At 45.3% G+C, this 16,006-nt stretch overlaps 1 protein-coding gene across 3 annotated transcripts in view; it reads left to right on the forward strand.

Annotated features, from left to right (window-relative positions):
• Nucleotides 1-16,006, forward strand: part of KSR2 (kinase suppressor of ras 2) — a 526,910-nt gene that overhangs the window by 495,251 nt on the left and 15,653 nt on the right. For 2 of the 3 annotated variants that reach the window (XM_058425819.1, XM_058425817.1), the window contains 4 exons: nt 744-877; nt 8,660-8,791; nt 13,945-14,074; nt 15,235-15,368. In XM_058425819.1, the coding sequence (XP_058281802.1) occupies nt 744-877; nt 8,660-8,791; nt 13,945-14,074; nt 15,235-15,368 (530 nt within the window). Of the gene's footprint in view, nt 1-743; nt 878-8,659; nt 8,792-13,944; nt 14,075-15,234; nt 15,373-16,006 lie in introns of those variants that run through there. The other variant, XM_058425818.1, reaches the window with a different exon arrangement.

Below are 16,006 nucleotides of genomic sequence, written 5' to 3' on the forward strand. Positions count from 1 at the left end.
AGGATCCACCATCCCTCGAGTCCTTGAATTCCCATGAGTGGAAACCATCTCTCTCCACTGCTGCTAGGGAAACATCAAATCATTGGATGTTGTTTTGGATTAAAACAAACAAGAACATTCTGTGTTTTCTGGCAGGTGCCTTATTAGTCAGTTGTACTCAAGCTTTTATTTCTCATTTGGAGGTGTTAGGACTGAGCTACAAGAGGAAATAAAAGATGTGACTGCTCACAAAGGCAAAAAAAAGAAACCACCACAACTCTAGATGTTTGCCCTTGAACGAGGCCTCCAATAGACTCTTCTGTGTGTTCTTAATGAGCAGTTGTGACCATCTCTTTAGGAACTCATTACCTTCTGCAGCAGCATAGGTTAAGTAGATCTGACTATCTAGTCTTGTAGAAGAGTTAGTCTTTAAAGGGGAAGTGGATGCAAATGGTTGGTTGAATTCCTTTCACTGGGGATCTTTTTGTTTCTTCTTCAGGAGTCAGATGAGCAAATGGGGATGGCCTTTCTGTGGTCTGAGAGTGGCAATGGATTTGTGTCTTGGGGGCCCTGCCTGTTCCCGCTTGCCATGCCTTCCCCGACCTCACCCCCAGGACCCACGGTCAGACCCCAGGCCCTGCCACTGTTGAGTGTGGTCCCATTAGGGAGCCAAGTCTTCAGGACAAGGAATGTGAACTCAAGCCAGGGTGGCAGCAAGCTCTTAGGTTTTTCTCTGGCAACTCCCTGTTCCTTGCTTCTTGCAGGGCATGGGGTACCTCCACGCCAAGGGAATCCTACACAAGGACCTCAAGTCAAAGAACGTCTTCTATGACAATGGCAAAGTGGTCATCACGGACTTTGGACTCTTCAGCATTTCTGGAGTGCTGCAGGCTGGCAGGTGAGAGGTGGTCGGAGGACCCGGAGAGTTTCCTGACAGATGATGGTCAGGAGGTGGGAAGTGAGTCCAAACGGCTTTAGTGACCTAGACTCAGGGTTGGTCCTGAGGTTGCTGAGCTGAGTGGGTCAGCTGCTCTACCGATGCGGGATGCCAAGGCCGTGCTGTTTCCCCCTGGGGAGGCCAGCACCTTGCTCACCTGTCTTGTCTTTGAGTGTGTGTGATTGGACACAGAGCATCCCCAGACCTTTCAAAGCCCCAACCCTTTAATTTAACTGGAGGACTCTCCTGTAACCCTAAGTAATTCACTTGGAAGTTGAGATCACCCAAGAGGCCTTGCTCAAAGTTTTCTTAGGAATTAATTGATTTTAGTACAGGAAGAGTACAGTTAACAGCAAGGGACTTAAAGTCAGAGGCACCCATGGCCTGACACGGCTCTTCCACTTATTAAATGCGACTTTAATCAAGCCGAACAACGTCTCTGAACTTTAGTTTCCTTGTCTGCAAGAAAAGTGGTAGGTTTGATAATGCCTTCCTCCATCAGTTCTTGTGAGGATAAAATGAGAACACGCATCAAGCATCCACCCAGGGCCCGATGCACCTCAAAAGCTCCACAAAGGGTAGCTGCTGCCGAGTTGTTGTAATTAGTATTAATTTGCATATACCTCCCAGTATCACCCAAGAGAATCATTAACCGTCATTAAGTAATTAACTCTCAGCCACTACTCACCCTAGAGCAAGCCGCGTTGAGTTGGCCACGTGAAAAACAGCTTGATCTCAAATAAACAACCCATAATTCAGAAAGTCTACCCTTGTGACTTTTAATTTGGACTGCGCTCTCTCTCTCCCTCTCTCTCTCTTGCTGTCTCTCTCTCGCTCTCTCTCTCTCATTTTAAACCTCTGCATGTTTTTTATAATCCTGCATTTTATAACGAATGGTGCATCTTTCCAGAAAGCCCCACAGTTTCTCTCATTTTACTTCAGTTTCAGCTGCTTTTGAGAACCACTGATTTTTTTTTCTTTTTTTTTTGAGGAATGCCCCAGGGACCCGGACAAAGTGAATCTTGTTTGTGTTATACGACACCTTGAATCTGTTATAAGTTGGACCATTTGGAATTTGACAAAACTTCACGTAGCTGTTTCTATGTGATGAGGACCAAACAGGCGCTTGTTTCTTTTTCAGATTTTACTCCACCCAAGAAAGATTAACCATAGTCTACAAAACTATCTGTAGTCCCTAAGATAAGGCAGTAAGTAGGCAGTAAATATACAAATATATCAATAGATACTTGGAGAGAGTCCCTCCAGTTGGAACCCAAGAAGCCTGGGAGGGCAAGACTGTGTAGAATCCCTTCTTCCCTCTGACTCCCCAGCAGCAGTTAAGTTCCTGGTTCACTGGCAGGGAACTCATACCCTTCCCAGTTTCCCAGTTCCCAGGGGAACTACAAGGACGCAATGTTGGGTGACTTCACTGTGAACCCAAGTATTTGCATCAAGACAAGAGGAGGCCCAGTAAGAGTTTTCTCGAACTTGCTTCTGGGCTGTTTTATAAAAAGCAGACATTCTTCCCTCCTGGTGGCATGTCCACACCTCTCTCTTTCTCATCAACAGTGGCTTCTCCCTGAGGTAGAGGAAAGGGGTGCAGGACCTCTGATTTTCTTCCTTTCTGAAGCCACAAGGAGAAGAGGAAGAAAAAGAAATGGAATGGAATGGAATGCCTCGGGCATCCCTTCCTTTAGCTCATTCATGGAGACCCAGTGTCAACCAGGAAGTTAGTTCAACCAAGTCAAGGGCAAGGTGGCTTCTGGTCTCCTTGTCCAGACAGCAGCCCCTCCCACCCCTGCCCCAGCCAGGTTGTCAACACAAACCCAGGGAGTGCCCTCAGCAACATCTCCCAAGAAGAAATTCACATTTCCTGGCCACCCACAAGTAGCCATCAATGACTTCTTGTGCTTTTATCCTTGTTCCAGTTACATATTATTGTGCAATGAACCATCTCAAAACTTAGTGGCTTAAAACAAGGTATTGTCATCCCTCATGGTTCTGTGGGTTGACTGGGTTCAGCTGACCTCTTGTGCTCAGTTTGTCCTGTAGGTGCCATCAGATGGGTGGGGGCTGAAGTTGGAGACATCTGAAGGCTTCCACATTCACACAGCTGGGCTGGGCTGGCTGAAACATCTGGGGGCTGATGGGGTCTCTCTCATCTCCCTGCTTTTCCCTCTTCATGCAGCCTCTCTGCTTGACTACATTGGGCTTCCTCACACCATGGCAGTCTCAGGGTAATCAAACTCCTTATGTAGCAACTGGGTTCCACCAAAGCAAGCACGTTGCATACCATGAAGGGAAGTGGAACTCTGGGGTGTCCCATGAATCCCAGGACCTTTCCCAGGTAGTAGATTTGCCTCAATATTTATGAATACTGCCAGTGTAGCTCTAGGGATCCACAGGGTCCCCTCAGGGGTTCAGGTCCATTTACTCCCTCTTGTTCATGAAAAGGCATCTTTAGTAACTGCCCCCACTGCAGCCTGGAGCCCCCAGTGCAGCTGCCAGAGGCCAGGAGACACCCCTTGAATAAGGGGCGTCTATGGCCCTGATCAGCACCCTGGGGGCTGGATTATAGGAGTGGAGAGAGAAGGGAGCTGGCCAGGCTTTGGGCGTTGCAGGAAGCAGGGCCACTATCTCTCAGGAGATAGGCCTGGAAGTTCCCTCATTCATTACTCACTCAGCCAGTCAGCAAATAATTAGGGAGTGCATGTATTAGTCAGCTTGGGCTGCTATAACACAATACCAGACTCAGGGGTTTAAACAACAGACATTTATTTTCTTACAGTTCTGGAGGCTGAAAGTCCAAAATCAAGGTGCTGGCAAATTTAGTGTCTAGTGAGGGCTCTCTTCCCAGCTTGTAGATGGCCACCTTCTTACTGTGTCCTCATATGGCCTCTTCTCTGTGCACTGAAATAGAGAGAGAGAGGTCTCTGATGTCTTTCCTCTTCTTATAAGAACATCCAATCTTATTGGATTAGGGCCTCGGACTTACGATCTCATTTAACATTAATCACCTCCCTATAGGCTTTATCGCTACATACAATCAAATTGGGGGTTAGGGGTTCAACATAATAAATTTGGGGGAGATAAAATGCAGTCTATAATACCTTGAGATAGATTCCAGAAACTTGTTTGTGTTTAACACACACCTGGTTCCCTGATCCTCAGTTTCCTCACCTGTAAAATGGGAGGTTTTGATGATTAAATGGGATAGAGATGTGGAAGGCTTAGTTTAGCATTTTGCTCTTTTTTGTTTGTTTGTTTGAGACAGGATCTCTTGCTCTGTCACCCAGGCTGGAATGCAGTAGTGCAGTCACAGCTCACTGCAGCCTCAACCTCCGAGACTCAAGCAATCCTCCTTCCTCAGCCTCTCAAGGTCCCGGGCTTACAGGCATGTGCCACCATGCCCAGCTGGGCTTTACTCTTTAATGGTTTTCTCCAGAAATTCTTGTAGAATTGGGTTGAGGTGCCTAGTCCCTGGGGTTTTAAAGACGTGTTCAAACAGATCTCAGCTCTGTCCCTTTGGACAGGTCACCTAAATGTTTTGAACCTCTGTTTCCTTATCCACAGAACAGGATGATAGCCCTCAGATTGTGGGCTTATGAGGTCTAAGTGGGATGGACAATCTGGCAAACAGTAGGCACTCAGCAGGAGTCACTTGCCTTCCTGCCCTCCCCTCAGTTAGAGCTTGGGGTATGGATAGCCCTTGGTGCCCAGCAGGGAGAGACCCCCCCCGCCGACCAAGCCCGAGGCAGGGATGGGGCAGCCCAGTGATGTGAGTGTGTTCTGCACATCCAGACAGACCCCAGCAACCAGCTGTTCTGCCGTTGTCAAGAAAAGGTATCGTTTTAGATGTCAGTGCTGTCATGCCAGCCTCCCAAAGCCTGTTATTAATCATAATAACCATAATGAAGATGATTTGGGTTTGTCATCAGTGGGCCCATCGCCATAGGAATGGGGCACCCCAGGGTGTTAGTGCCAGGCCTGGCTCCCGGCCCCCTACCACACCGACCCCAGGCTGATGGCTCTTGCGTGGTCACCACTCCATCTCCTGCCCTGGCTCCAAAATGCCAGTTCTCTGCTGACCCCATGAGTCAGGAAGAGGTGGCAGGGGTGTTTGCAAAAAGGTGGGAGCAGAGAAGCCTCCCTTTGGCAGAGGCACCCCAACCCACCCCACTTCCAATGGCCCAGTCATTGCAGGAGAATGTTGGCTGGCCTATGCCAAAGACTTTCATGGAGAACATTCCTACTATGGGCTCTAGTCTCAACTCCACTTCTGAGTCCTCAAGATAAAAATACACACACACACATATATACATGTGTAATGGTTATGTCCAGTAATTGTGTGTCTCTGGCAGCTGACGCAGTCCTGTGCCATGTACTGTCTCATTTTAATCCTTGCAACAGCTCTGTGAAGTACAAATTAATGTGCCCATTTTATAGATAGGAAAATAGAAATTTGGGTCTGCTCAAGGTTCCATAGATAGTGAACAACAAATGGAGCCTTCAACATCTGTGGGTGTTCCTGATTCTAGAAGCAAGAGCTGATTTAACTCTGCCGACTCAAGTGTTTGCTAGTGAGTTTGAGTAGTAGTTTCTAGCACAGGATGTGTTGTATCATGTCTTTTGTGTAGAATGCAGGAGTAAGTCGTGTGTTATTAATCCTGAAACACTGAGATTTGGACCATTTCCTTATTTTGTATAAATTAGAACAGTGATTCTCAACCAGGGCAATTTTTCCCCTCCAGGGGACATTTGATGATGTCTGAAGACATTTTCAGTTGTCATGATTTGGGGAAAGGGGGTGCTAATGGCCTCTAGTGAGTAGAGGCCAGGGATGCTGCTAAACATCCTACAATGCCCAGGACAGCCCCTATGTCCCCCAACAACAAAGAACTGCCCAGACCCAAATGTCAATAGTGCCAAGGTTGAGAAATCCTAAATTAAAACAAATTTAATGGTGTCTGCCTGGCCACATTGCTTTCTGTTGCATGCATGCCAGTCTGCTCCTAGCCTGGGAATGCAGAAGGTGGATGGGTGGTCCAGGGTGGGATACCTGTGGTAAGCCACCATCCAAATGCAATTAAGAATTGTGATTGCAGCAGTTACCCAGCGTTGCTTCCTTTCCTACAGTCCCTGTTTTGGGTTCTACAAAAAGTTAAGTATATCCAAATGGATGCTACCTTCATGCGTAAGATGGAGGGGGGAATGAAAGAGATCTTAAAGAATTGCATGTATGGGACACATCCAGCCTTACCCAGCTAGTGAATGTCACTGCAGCACTGGAACCCTGAGCCCCAAACTCTTGGAGCCTCATTCAGGGATCTTTCTTCCACCCAGTGTTTCTACAGGTGTAATCTGCAAGTTGATTTGGGGGAGGGAGGATATGAACAAACATTTTCTATCTTAATTTTAATGTGTATTAGAAAATCACTAGTCTCCATTTATGGCCACACTAAAGAGCGACCTATTGAAACATATTTAAGTTAAAAATGCATTTCTTAATATATAATAGTCCAGAACAGTGTTGTCCAATTTGGTGGCCACTAGCCAGATGTGGCTACGTAAATTTAACTTTAATTAAAATGAAAGTTCAGGGCTAGGAGCAGTGGCTCATGCCTATAATCGCAATACTTTGAGAGGCTGAGGCTGGAGGATCGATCCCTTGAGGCCAGGAGTTTGAGACCAGCCTGGGCAACATAGCAAGATCACATAGCAAGACCACATCTCTAAAAAAAATAAAATAAAATTAGCAGGGTGTGGTTGCTCATGCTTGTAATCCCAGCTACTTCATAGGCTGAAGATGGGAGGGTCGCTTGAGGCCAGGAGTTCAAGGCTGCCATGGGCTACGAGCTCACCTCTGCACTTCAGCCTGGGTGATAGACTGTCTCAGCAGACCTTGTCTCTAAAATTAAAAAAAAAAAAAAGTAAAAGTTTAGGTCTTCAGTTGTAAGCCACATTTCAAGTGCTCAATCGTCATGGTGGTTAGTGGCTGCCACTAACCATATAGAGGATATTTCTGTCATAATGGAGAGTTCTATTGTATAATGCTGCTCTTGAAGGTATTTAGATATGGCAAAAATCATGATTGTTGGATATGAATGAGTGTGTTTGAGGGAGCAGCATGTCACAACTTCTATGTCTCAGAAACCCTCTCTAGAAAATCTAGCCAGCCCCAGGTCCCCACAGAGACCTTCGTGCTGGAGGCTGTCGTCCTGCATGACCTCACTTTTGATGATGACTTGAGATATGCACCCCCTCTCCCGCCGACTGCTCCATTGCCCTGTGTTAATGAGCCAGTTCCTAGGAGTCTTGAGTCAGTGAAGATCTCAGAGGCGATCTGCTTAGATTTCAGACCCACATGGAAAGCTCTGCCTTGCTAAGGACTTCCAGTGAAAGAAGGGAGCCAGCCTCCTTCCACATCTAAGAATTTACCTAAGGAATAAATTAACGTGGATTAAGGGAGATATTCCCCGTATCTACCCAAAGATGTTCTTAGCAGCATTGTTCATAATGGCGGAAGAGCAAACCATCTGCCCAAGGCCCATCAGCAAAGAGTTGGTTGTATACACTTTGATACATAGGATGGGATGTTGTGTTCCAATTACACTGGTGTTCTTTAGGGTTCTGGAACACCCTGAATGGGGCCCTTGTTGGAACTTTGTCCTAGCTTCCCCTTCTGCCTAGATATCCTCCTTGTTCACATAGCTGGATCCTTTATGTCACGTAGATCTTAGCTCACAGTTTACCTGCAGTAAGATCCACCTTATCTTTGATGCATCCTCTATTTTAATTATTTGTACAATGCTTATCACGATCTTTAGTTTTTCCTATTTATTGAACTCATTTGTTGTCTCCTTTCCCTACCAAAGTGCAAGCTCCAGGAGGGAAGGGACCTTGTCGGTCTTGTTCTGTGCCAAGCACAGAACCTAGGCATCATAGGTGATAGAAAAACACAGTAGATTATCATTATTTGTGGATTCACTGAAATGTATTTGTAATACCCCAAATCAACACTCACAGCACTTTCACAGTTATTCAGGGACATGCACAGTGGGGAAAAGTTTGAGCTGCCCAATGCACATGTTTCCAGCTTAGGTCAAACAGGAGGATGCTCTGCCTCATTGTTTCAGCCTCATACAGAGAAGGATGGAGGTTGAGACAGAATGGGCAGCGCAGGGTAGCATAAGAAGCTCTAACTCTGGGGCCAATTGGATGAGAATTTGAATCCCAACTCTGGCACCTGTTAGTAGGGCTGCCTCAGACAAGTCCCTTAACACTTCTGAGCCCCATAGTCTATTATGTAAAATAAAACAGAATGTATCAGATAAGTTGTTTTTAGGGGTTACAATTACAAACTATGTGAGGGATGTGTACATGTGTACATATTTCCCCAGGAGCAATGATTCAGTATTCTGCTAATTCCGTGTTCCAGTGACTTTATAGAACGTAACTGCCATGAATAACAAGAATCCAGTGTCGTTGAATGAAGATGGGCAAGAAGGTGGGTGCCTCAGAGGCAATGGAATTCGATGATGGTTTGGGTCCTGAGTGTTTCTCTAGAGAAGCCTTCCCTGCACCTATTACTGGGTCTCGGCCTCCAGTAGGTGGTCAGGCAGTGCTCAATGGGGGAAGCAAGAAGGGCAGCAGAGATGGCTCCAGGGATGTGGGGTCAGTGCCAGGGGGACTGGTCTGCCCTGGGCTGTGAAACAGAGCTCATCCTGTGCTTTGCTTCTCCAGGCGGGAGGACAAACTGCGCATCCAGAATGGCTGGCTGTGCCACCTGGCACCAGAGATCATCCGCCAGCTGTCCCCCGACACAGAGGAGGATAAGCTCCCCTTCTCCAAGCACTCTGATGTCTTTGCCCTTGGGTAAGTGGGCCCTGCCCTGGCCATTGAGAGCCACAGCCTGGGCAGAAGGGCACTTCTCAAGTCTTTCAATGCTTTTGGAAGGGCCAGGGTGTACCTGTCTACAGGGCCAAGGTGGCTGGTTTTTGGGTGAGAATGGAGGAACCTGAGTAGGGCATGCTAGAAAGAATGACCCTAACAAACTTGTGTGCCTGGTTTCTAATGGATTATGTGGCTGTAACAAGTTACCCAACTCATTTACTTACTCAATAGCTATTTGCTGGCTGCCTACTATGTGCTAGGATTGTAGCAGATGCAGGGGATACAAGATTCAATGCTGTCTTAGTTATTACTACATAACAAATTACCCCAAAACTTAGCCACTGAAAACATTTCTTATCTCAAGTTTCTGTGGTCAGGAATTTGAGAGTGGCTTAGCTGAGTGGTTCTGAGTGGGCTTTTATGAGGTTGCAGTCAAGATATTGGCTAGGGCTGTGGTCTCATCTGAAGGCTCAGCAGGCTGGGGATCCACTTCCATGGTGGCCCACTCACACAGCTGTTGGAAGGAGGCCTCAGTTCCACAACCCTTGGGCCTGTGTATAGGTTACTTGAATGACTTCACAACATGGTGGCTACAAGCCTCATTGTCATTTATGATCTAGTCTCAGAAATTTACATATCATTGCTTCTACCATATGCTGTTTGTTAAAAGCAAGTTGCTAAATCCAGTCCACACCTAAGGGGAGAAGAATTAAGCTCTATCTTATACATAAAGGAATATCAAAGAATATACTGGACATATTTAAAACCACCAGAGGCCCCTACTCTCTCTTTCTAGTGGAAGGCAGATAAGGAAACATCCAACTTTAGCAAAGTAAGATAAATGCTATTCTGAGAATAAACACAGGACTGTGGGGATAAAACAGGAACCAAATCCCATCTGGGAGGTCAGGGAGGGCTTCCAGGAGATGATAATCCTGAGCCTAAGTTAAAGGTTGAGTACAAGGGCAGGGTGAGGTGTTCCAGATCAAAAGCATGTGCAAAAAGGTTCAAAAATAAAAGAGAACACATTGCCCACATGGAAGAATATATAGAAGGGTTGGGGGAGGAAAGGGAGCTGATGGATGAAGAGTCAGGAAAAAAATTAGGCTGGGGGTGGTGAGATAAGAGACAAGAGAGGGAAGCACGGTCAATCCTGCGAGGACTTAAAGGTTGAGTTAAGGACTTAAAGGTTGAGTTAAGGAGTTTTCATTTCATCTTCAGTGCACTAAGCAGCCATTGATGGTTATTAAGCTCTGGGGGAAGGGGGAGTGACATAATCCTAATTTGAGTTTTAGATCAATCAGATCACTCTGGCTGCTGAGTAGAGATTGGAATGAAGAAGGAGAGGATGGGGGCCGGCTGTCCAATACACAGGGAAATGCTGGCAGCCTTCACTGAATCAGAGTCTATGGGTATGAAAGCTGAGAATGGACATCAGAAGCACACATAGGAGGTGGAAGCAATAGAGCTTGATCATGGATTGAATTTGGGTGGTGCCTAGATAGCTGCCTTAAGCAACCAGGTGGAGAGTGGCATCATTCACTAAGGTGGAGACCATGGGGGTGCAGCAGGGTTGGGCATGCCAGGGAGGCAAAGAGGTCAGGTTTAGACACAGTGAGTTTGAGCTATCGTGGAGATGACAAATGGAACCACCAAAACACAGCTGCCTCTACATGACTACTGTAGAAAACAGGGGTTTAGGACTTGTCAGAAAATAGGTAAGTGCAGCCACAGATGGAGTGAGATGTCTTTGGAAGTACAGAAGGCGAAGAAGGGCCCGGGACACAGCGCCAGGATGCAGGGCAGAGTGCCCTGAGAAAATATAGCCAGAAAGGCTTCTAGGCTCCCATGGCCATGCAAATCCTTGCCTAACTTTGTCTACAGGTGGTTGCAAGGGCTGGGGGAGATAACACTGGGGAAGCTGTTTGGGAAAGTTGCAGGCCTGCAGATGAGTGCAATTAGACTTAGCACCACCGAGAGATGTTACAGAGACAGTCTTCCTTGGAAAAGGGCCCCCACCGCGTCCTCACTGAAAAACCCTGAGGAGATATTTCTGGAAGATCAGAATTCTCAACATCTGTTGCTTGGGCCCCTTTAGAGGATGTCAGTTGGTCTGATTATTTTATGCCCAAATCTTTATCTAGTTAGATATTGTTATCTGAAACCAAATTGCAATAATTAAGTTGGTATAGTTTAGTGTAAATTTAGCAAAAGAAAAAAAAATGTGATTAACAAAATGTACCAGAATAATTGGTTTTCTGCTGGAGTTTTCATCTTCAGCAAATCTTTTTTCCTTAAAGTGAGTTTCTCTTGAAAGTTGGGTTTCAAAGGAAGTTTTAATGAGGCTTTTATTTCTGACACTGCTGAATTCCGAAGGACCCGGCACTCTGGTTTCCTGCCAATTAGGTGCATCCTGTTGCTTGGGAACCTCGTGCTCAGAAATGACTTAGAACAAAAATGAACTTTTTAAAGAGGATTGAGCACTGTGTTAAGCCTTTTAGGTGCACTGTCTCACAACTTTTACAAGCACCCTTCGAAGCAGATACCATGTTGCTCCCAACTGACAGGTGAGAATACTGAGGCTTCAGATGGCTTAGTGACATGCCTTACAGTGATGAATGATGGTGCTGAGATTCATCTGGAATCTCCTGTACTCTAGAGTTGGAGCTTTTAACCATAGAGCCTGAATGGGTTTGGGATTTATTTTGCCACTCAAAGTCCTATTTCTCTCAACTGTAAATCAAGGATAATAAATCCATTGAGGTGTTCTAAGAATTGAGTGAGAAAACATTTGTAAGGTACCCAGCACAGGGAATAACTCAAAACACCCTTCCCCCTTTCACATGAGTGGTGGATGAGTCTGTTTATGCCTCCTTCACCAACCACAAGCTCACACCTCCCAAATTATGCACTTTCCTGATTACAAAGGACTCTTAAATAGGATGGAGTCTAAGCTTCCTAGGATAGCATGTTGGCCAGTGGCACCGTCTTGGAGTTAGATGGACTAAGTTCAGCTTCTGGCTGCCCTTCTTGTTTGCTGTGTTATCTTGGGAAAGACACACAACCTTTCTGGGCATCAGTTTCCTCATCTATGAAAGGGGGATACTATTAATAATAATGCCTCCTGTTTTAAAATGTAGGTTTTGTTATTATTCAGGCAGCATGAGGCTAACAGTCGCCTTTGAAAAGATGGTTTGTTACTCACAGTTCCCAGAGGGGGCGTGCCACACCATGCAGTGTCCACAGGGGGCAGCACCAGGGTCGGTCTGGAGGCGGAGGAAATGTGAGGAAAACATTGGGAAGAGCCTTTATTGTGGCTCCTGGGAAGGAGCAGGAGAGGCAGGGTAAGAAGGCTTAGGATTGGCTTGTTTGAATGATTTCAGCAGGCTCTGGCATATAGGGGCTGGGGAATACTGGCCTGGAACTTGAAAGCCCAATTAAGGAGGTAGTTGGCAGTATGAGTGTGAGCTCTGGATTATCTGATTAGCCTGTGAAAGCTGTGCTCACAGGTGAGCGCTTTACTATTTCCAGGAATTGGCTGTTCCTGGAAGGGGCAGACCCTCCAGGGTCAGCAGAGTCCCAAGTAGTCAAAGCATCAGAATAAAAAGACATGCTGAATAGACCTCCCTCCGCAAAAAAACTTAGAATAGTGCCTAGTGCAGAGTAAAACCTCAATAAGCATAATTATTTATTATGATAACTATAGTCTTTTAGCACCTTCTCTTGAGAGCTTTCTGATCATCTAACTTGACATCCCAACACCTGAGCATCACCACCCCTTCCCCAGCCCAGAGGTATAAGGTTGTCAGGTAGAAGGAAGATGTAACTACGAAGTAAAACCCTAGCAATAGTTGATTTGACACAGTGCTCTGATTAGTAAAGAGGACAGCAGAGTGCTTTGTGTTCTTTAAAGCAAACTTACATGAAATCTTAGAGTGGAGGAAAGATCACTTTCTAGGATTGTTTCAGATATTTCCTAAGTTGGGGAATCTTGTGCTCAAAGTGCTGAGATCTGTCCCCATGGTACAGCTCAGTGATACCCTAGCATCCTGTTTCATCTACTGTGGTCCTCACTGCTATTCACGCTTCACAGCATCATTTAGGCACCACCTGGCCCATCACCCCATTCATGGCACATGCTACTCACTAGAGCAATCCTTTCTCCATTAATTACAATGTCACAATTTATGAAGCAGAAAATAATGTGGTAAATCCCTCTAGAATAATCCTAGCATGGATTTGTTTTGGCATTCGGAGTCCCAGATAAACATCCTTCCACTGCGATGTTATCATTATTCTCATTTATCGGGTAAGAAAACCTGCATTTGGAGAAGTGAAGTGACATACCAGGAAACCTACCCTATTATACTACTAGTGCAAATAAAATCAGGACTTGAACCCAAGTCACTCACAAACCTCTTTTTTTCTTTCTACCATTCTGCAGGATGGTTTATACTTAGGAAAAAAAGAACAAGTATAAAAGAAAAAAAATCCTAACCTGTCACCCAGAGTTAGTTATTGTTAACATTTTGCTATGCTTTACTTTATTCTCTTGTTCATATATATATATAATGGTTTTTTAAAAAGCAATATCAAACCTTACGTACAGTCTCATATCCTGCTTTTTTTTTGCCTAAGGTTATATATTGAGCATTTTTTATGTCAGCAAAATTTATTTGAAATATTTTAATAATAATACAGCATTTCATTTTATTTTATGGATTTACCATAATGCATATAACCAATTCCTCTTACTGGACAATTGTGTTGTTTTTACTTTTTTCAATATTATATATAATGCTCTAGAGAATATCCTTGTAAATAAATTTTTGTATCCCTCATTATTTATTTGCAATGATTTCCTAGAATCATTGCAAGTAGAATCAGGGACAGAGATCCTAACCACATTATATTTAACTATTCATTAGAAGATATCCTGGGATAAACATGACTTCTAAGACATTAAGAAAGCTTTAGGTGTGTCCCACATGGCAAAATACCAACCCCATGAGGAAGAAACTGGGGAGAAGAATGGGTGCCGGGAGACTGGCTGGGCGGGTGTGTGCTAATAATGGAGGTACAAGGTTGCAAGTAACACACCACACCAACACCCCTTTAACAACGTCTGCCAACAGCACAATCTGGTATGAACTCCACGCCAGGGAATGGCCTTTCAAGACCCAACCAGCAGAGGCAATAATCTGGCAAATGGGCACAGGCATGAAACCCAACCTCAGCCAGATCGGCATGGGAAAAGAAATCTCGGTAAGTCCCAAGATAGGGCCAGACTTGGGGGATGAGGGGAGACACAGACACAGTCATGGGCCTTCTTTTTATTATGTGTTAAGGTTACAAATGCTTTCCCATAGGGTGACCAAAAAAATATGCATTGCAACCTTGTCCGGTAGCAGTTTGAAGCTTAAAAGGCAAGGCTGCTGCACTGTGCCTGCAATTTCAGGTACCTGCCACCAGGGGCACAGTAACACGTGGTCAGGTTTTTCCTAGCTATGGGTTGCTGAGTTAGGTAGAACCAATATATCCCTCTTTTTCTGGTATTTTTAAAAGATATGAATTAAAACATCACAAATATTAATGGTTCTAATTTTATTTGCACCTACATAATAATTTTAAGGCGTTATCTAACTCAGAACAAGACATACAGAAACAGAGAAGCCTGGGTATATATTAATATTAACAATCTTCCTCTAAAACACAGCAGGAGGAATCCTCTCTTTTGATCAGAAGACACATAAGTCAGAGAAGGAGTAATTATGTGGTATGTTTCTAAAGATTACCTGCACCTAGGTGATGAAGAGATTACTAAAAGTAACTTTCCTCCTTTGACTTTGAAGGGCTCCTATAGTGTTGAGATATGGATGGAGACCCCAGGATTCCCTTTTGTCCCTTCTCTTAAGAAAAATGTCAAGAAACTGTTTGGGAAGTATTGTTGATCTCAGTGTATCCTAGACCTTCTAGAATAGAGCTTACCTGGTTGTTTTTTGGGCTCAGAAAGTACATGGGAAGAAGGATGGATGGATGGTAAATGGATGGATGGATGGATGGATGGATGGATAATGAAGGATGAAGAATGAATGAGTGAATTGACATAGATGGGTGGATATATAGATGCATGCATGATGGGCGGATGAGTGGATGAATGGATGGATGGATCATATATGGGTGGATGGATGGATGAAGGATGGAAGAGTGAATTGATATGGATGGGTAGATGTGTAGATACGTGCCAGATGGATGGATAGATGGATGGATGGATGGATGGATGGATGGATGGATGGATGGATGGATGATGGAGGAATATGGAAATGGGTCAGATGAGTGGACAAATTGGCAGACCAGATGTGATGCCAAAGAGTAATCAAGAAATCACCATTTATGTGTAATCACCACACATTGGTTTCATTTAGGACATTCTTCTCTTCTGCTGGGCCTTTGAACAAGAAGAGAGACCTACCTTCACCAAGCTCATGGACATGCTGGAGAAACTGCCAAAGCGAAACCGCCGCCTGTCTCACCCTGGACATTTCTGGAAGTCTGCAGAGTAGGTTTTCTCCCTTAGCATCTCTCCCCACTGCCTTGTCCTCTGCCCTTTGTCACCTTTGTGATCCCCTCTGCATCTTTTTTACTCCTCTCCCAACAAGCTCCTATCCATGTGCCCACGCTTCGGCAACCACCCTTCCCTCCTAGGTTTCCGTTCAGTGGAATCTGTTTTGGGGTTTGGGTCCTGGATTCTGTCCTATGGGTCTTCGTTCCTGTAGCTACCCTGGGTTTCTCATTGCTTATCTCTTCCTGATGAAGATCGATGCCCCGATGAGTCTGAGCATCATGCAGTGAGGTGATGCCTGAATCTGCCAAGCCCTCCTTATGTCAGGTATTCAGAGTACCCCTCCACAAGGCCCAGCTTTCTGGAACTCTTCCTTATGGGCCAGCAGCCTGCCCCTCTCATGGCAGATCACAGCTTCCAGCATTCTCTATTGCATGAATGCCAGAGCAGGAAAGGCTCTGAGCTTCTTATCAGAAGTATCTCTGGCTTCCTCATAAGAGGCTCCAGACCATGCCCCTCCCCCTTGTTTCTGGCTGGAGATCAGTAGCTCTATCTGAGATAATGAGTGTGGAATCTCTTTCTGGGACCTCCCTCGCCAGCCCCAGCTTCCATGACTGAGCTCTCTAGAAGGTAAA

The sequence above is a fragment of the Hylobates moloch genome, unplaced genomic scaffold (assembly GCF_009828535.3).
Source record: "Hylobates moloch isolate HMO894 unplaced genomic scaffold, HMol_V3 SCAFFOLD_12, whole genome shotgun sequence".
NCBI lineage: Eukaryota > Metazoa > Chordata > Mammalia > Primates > Hylobatidae > Hylobates > Hylobates moloch.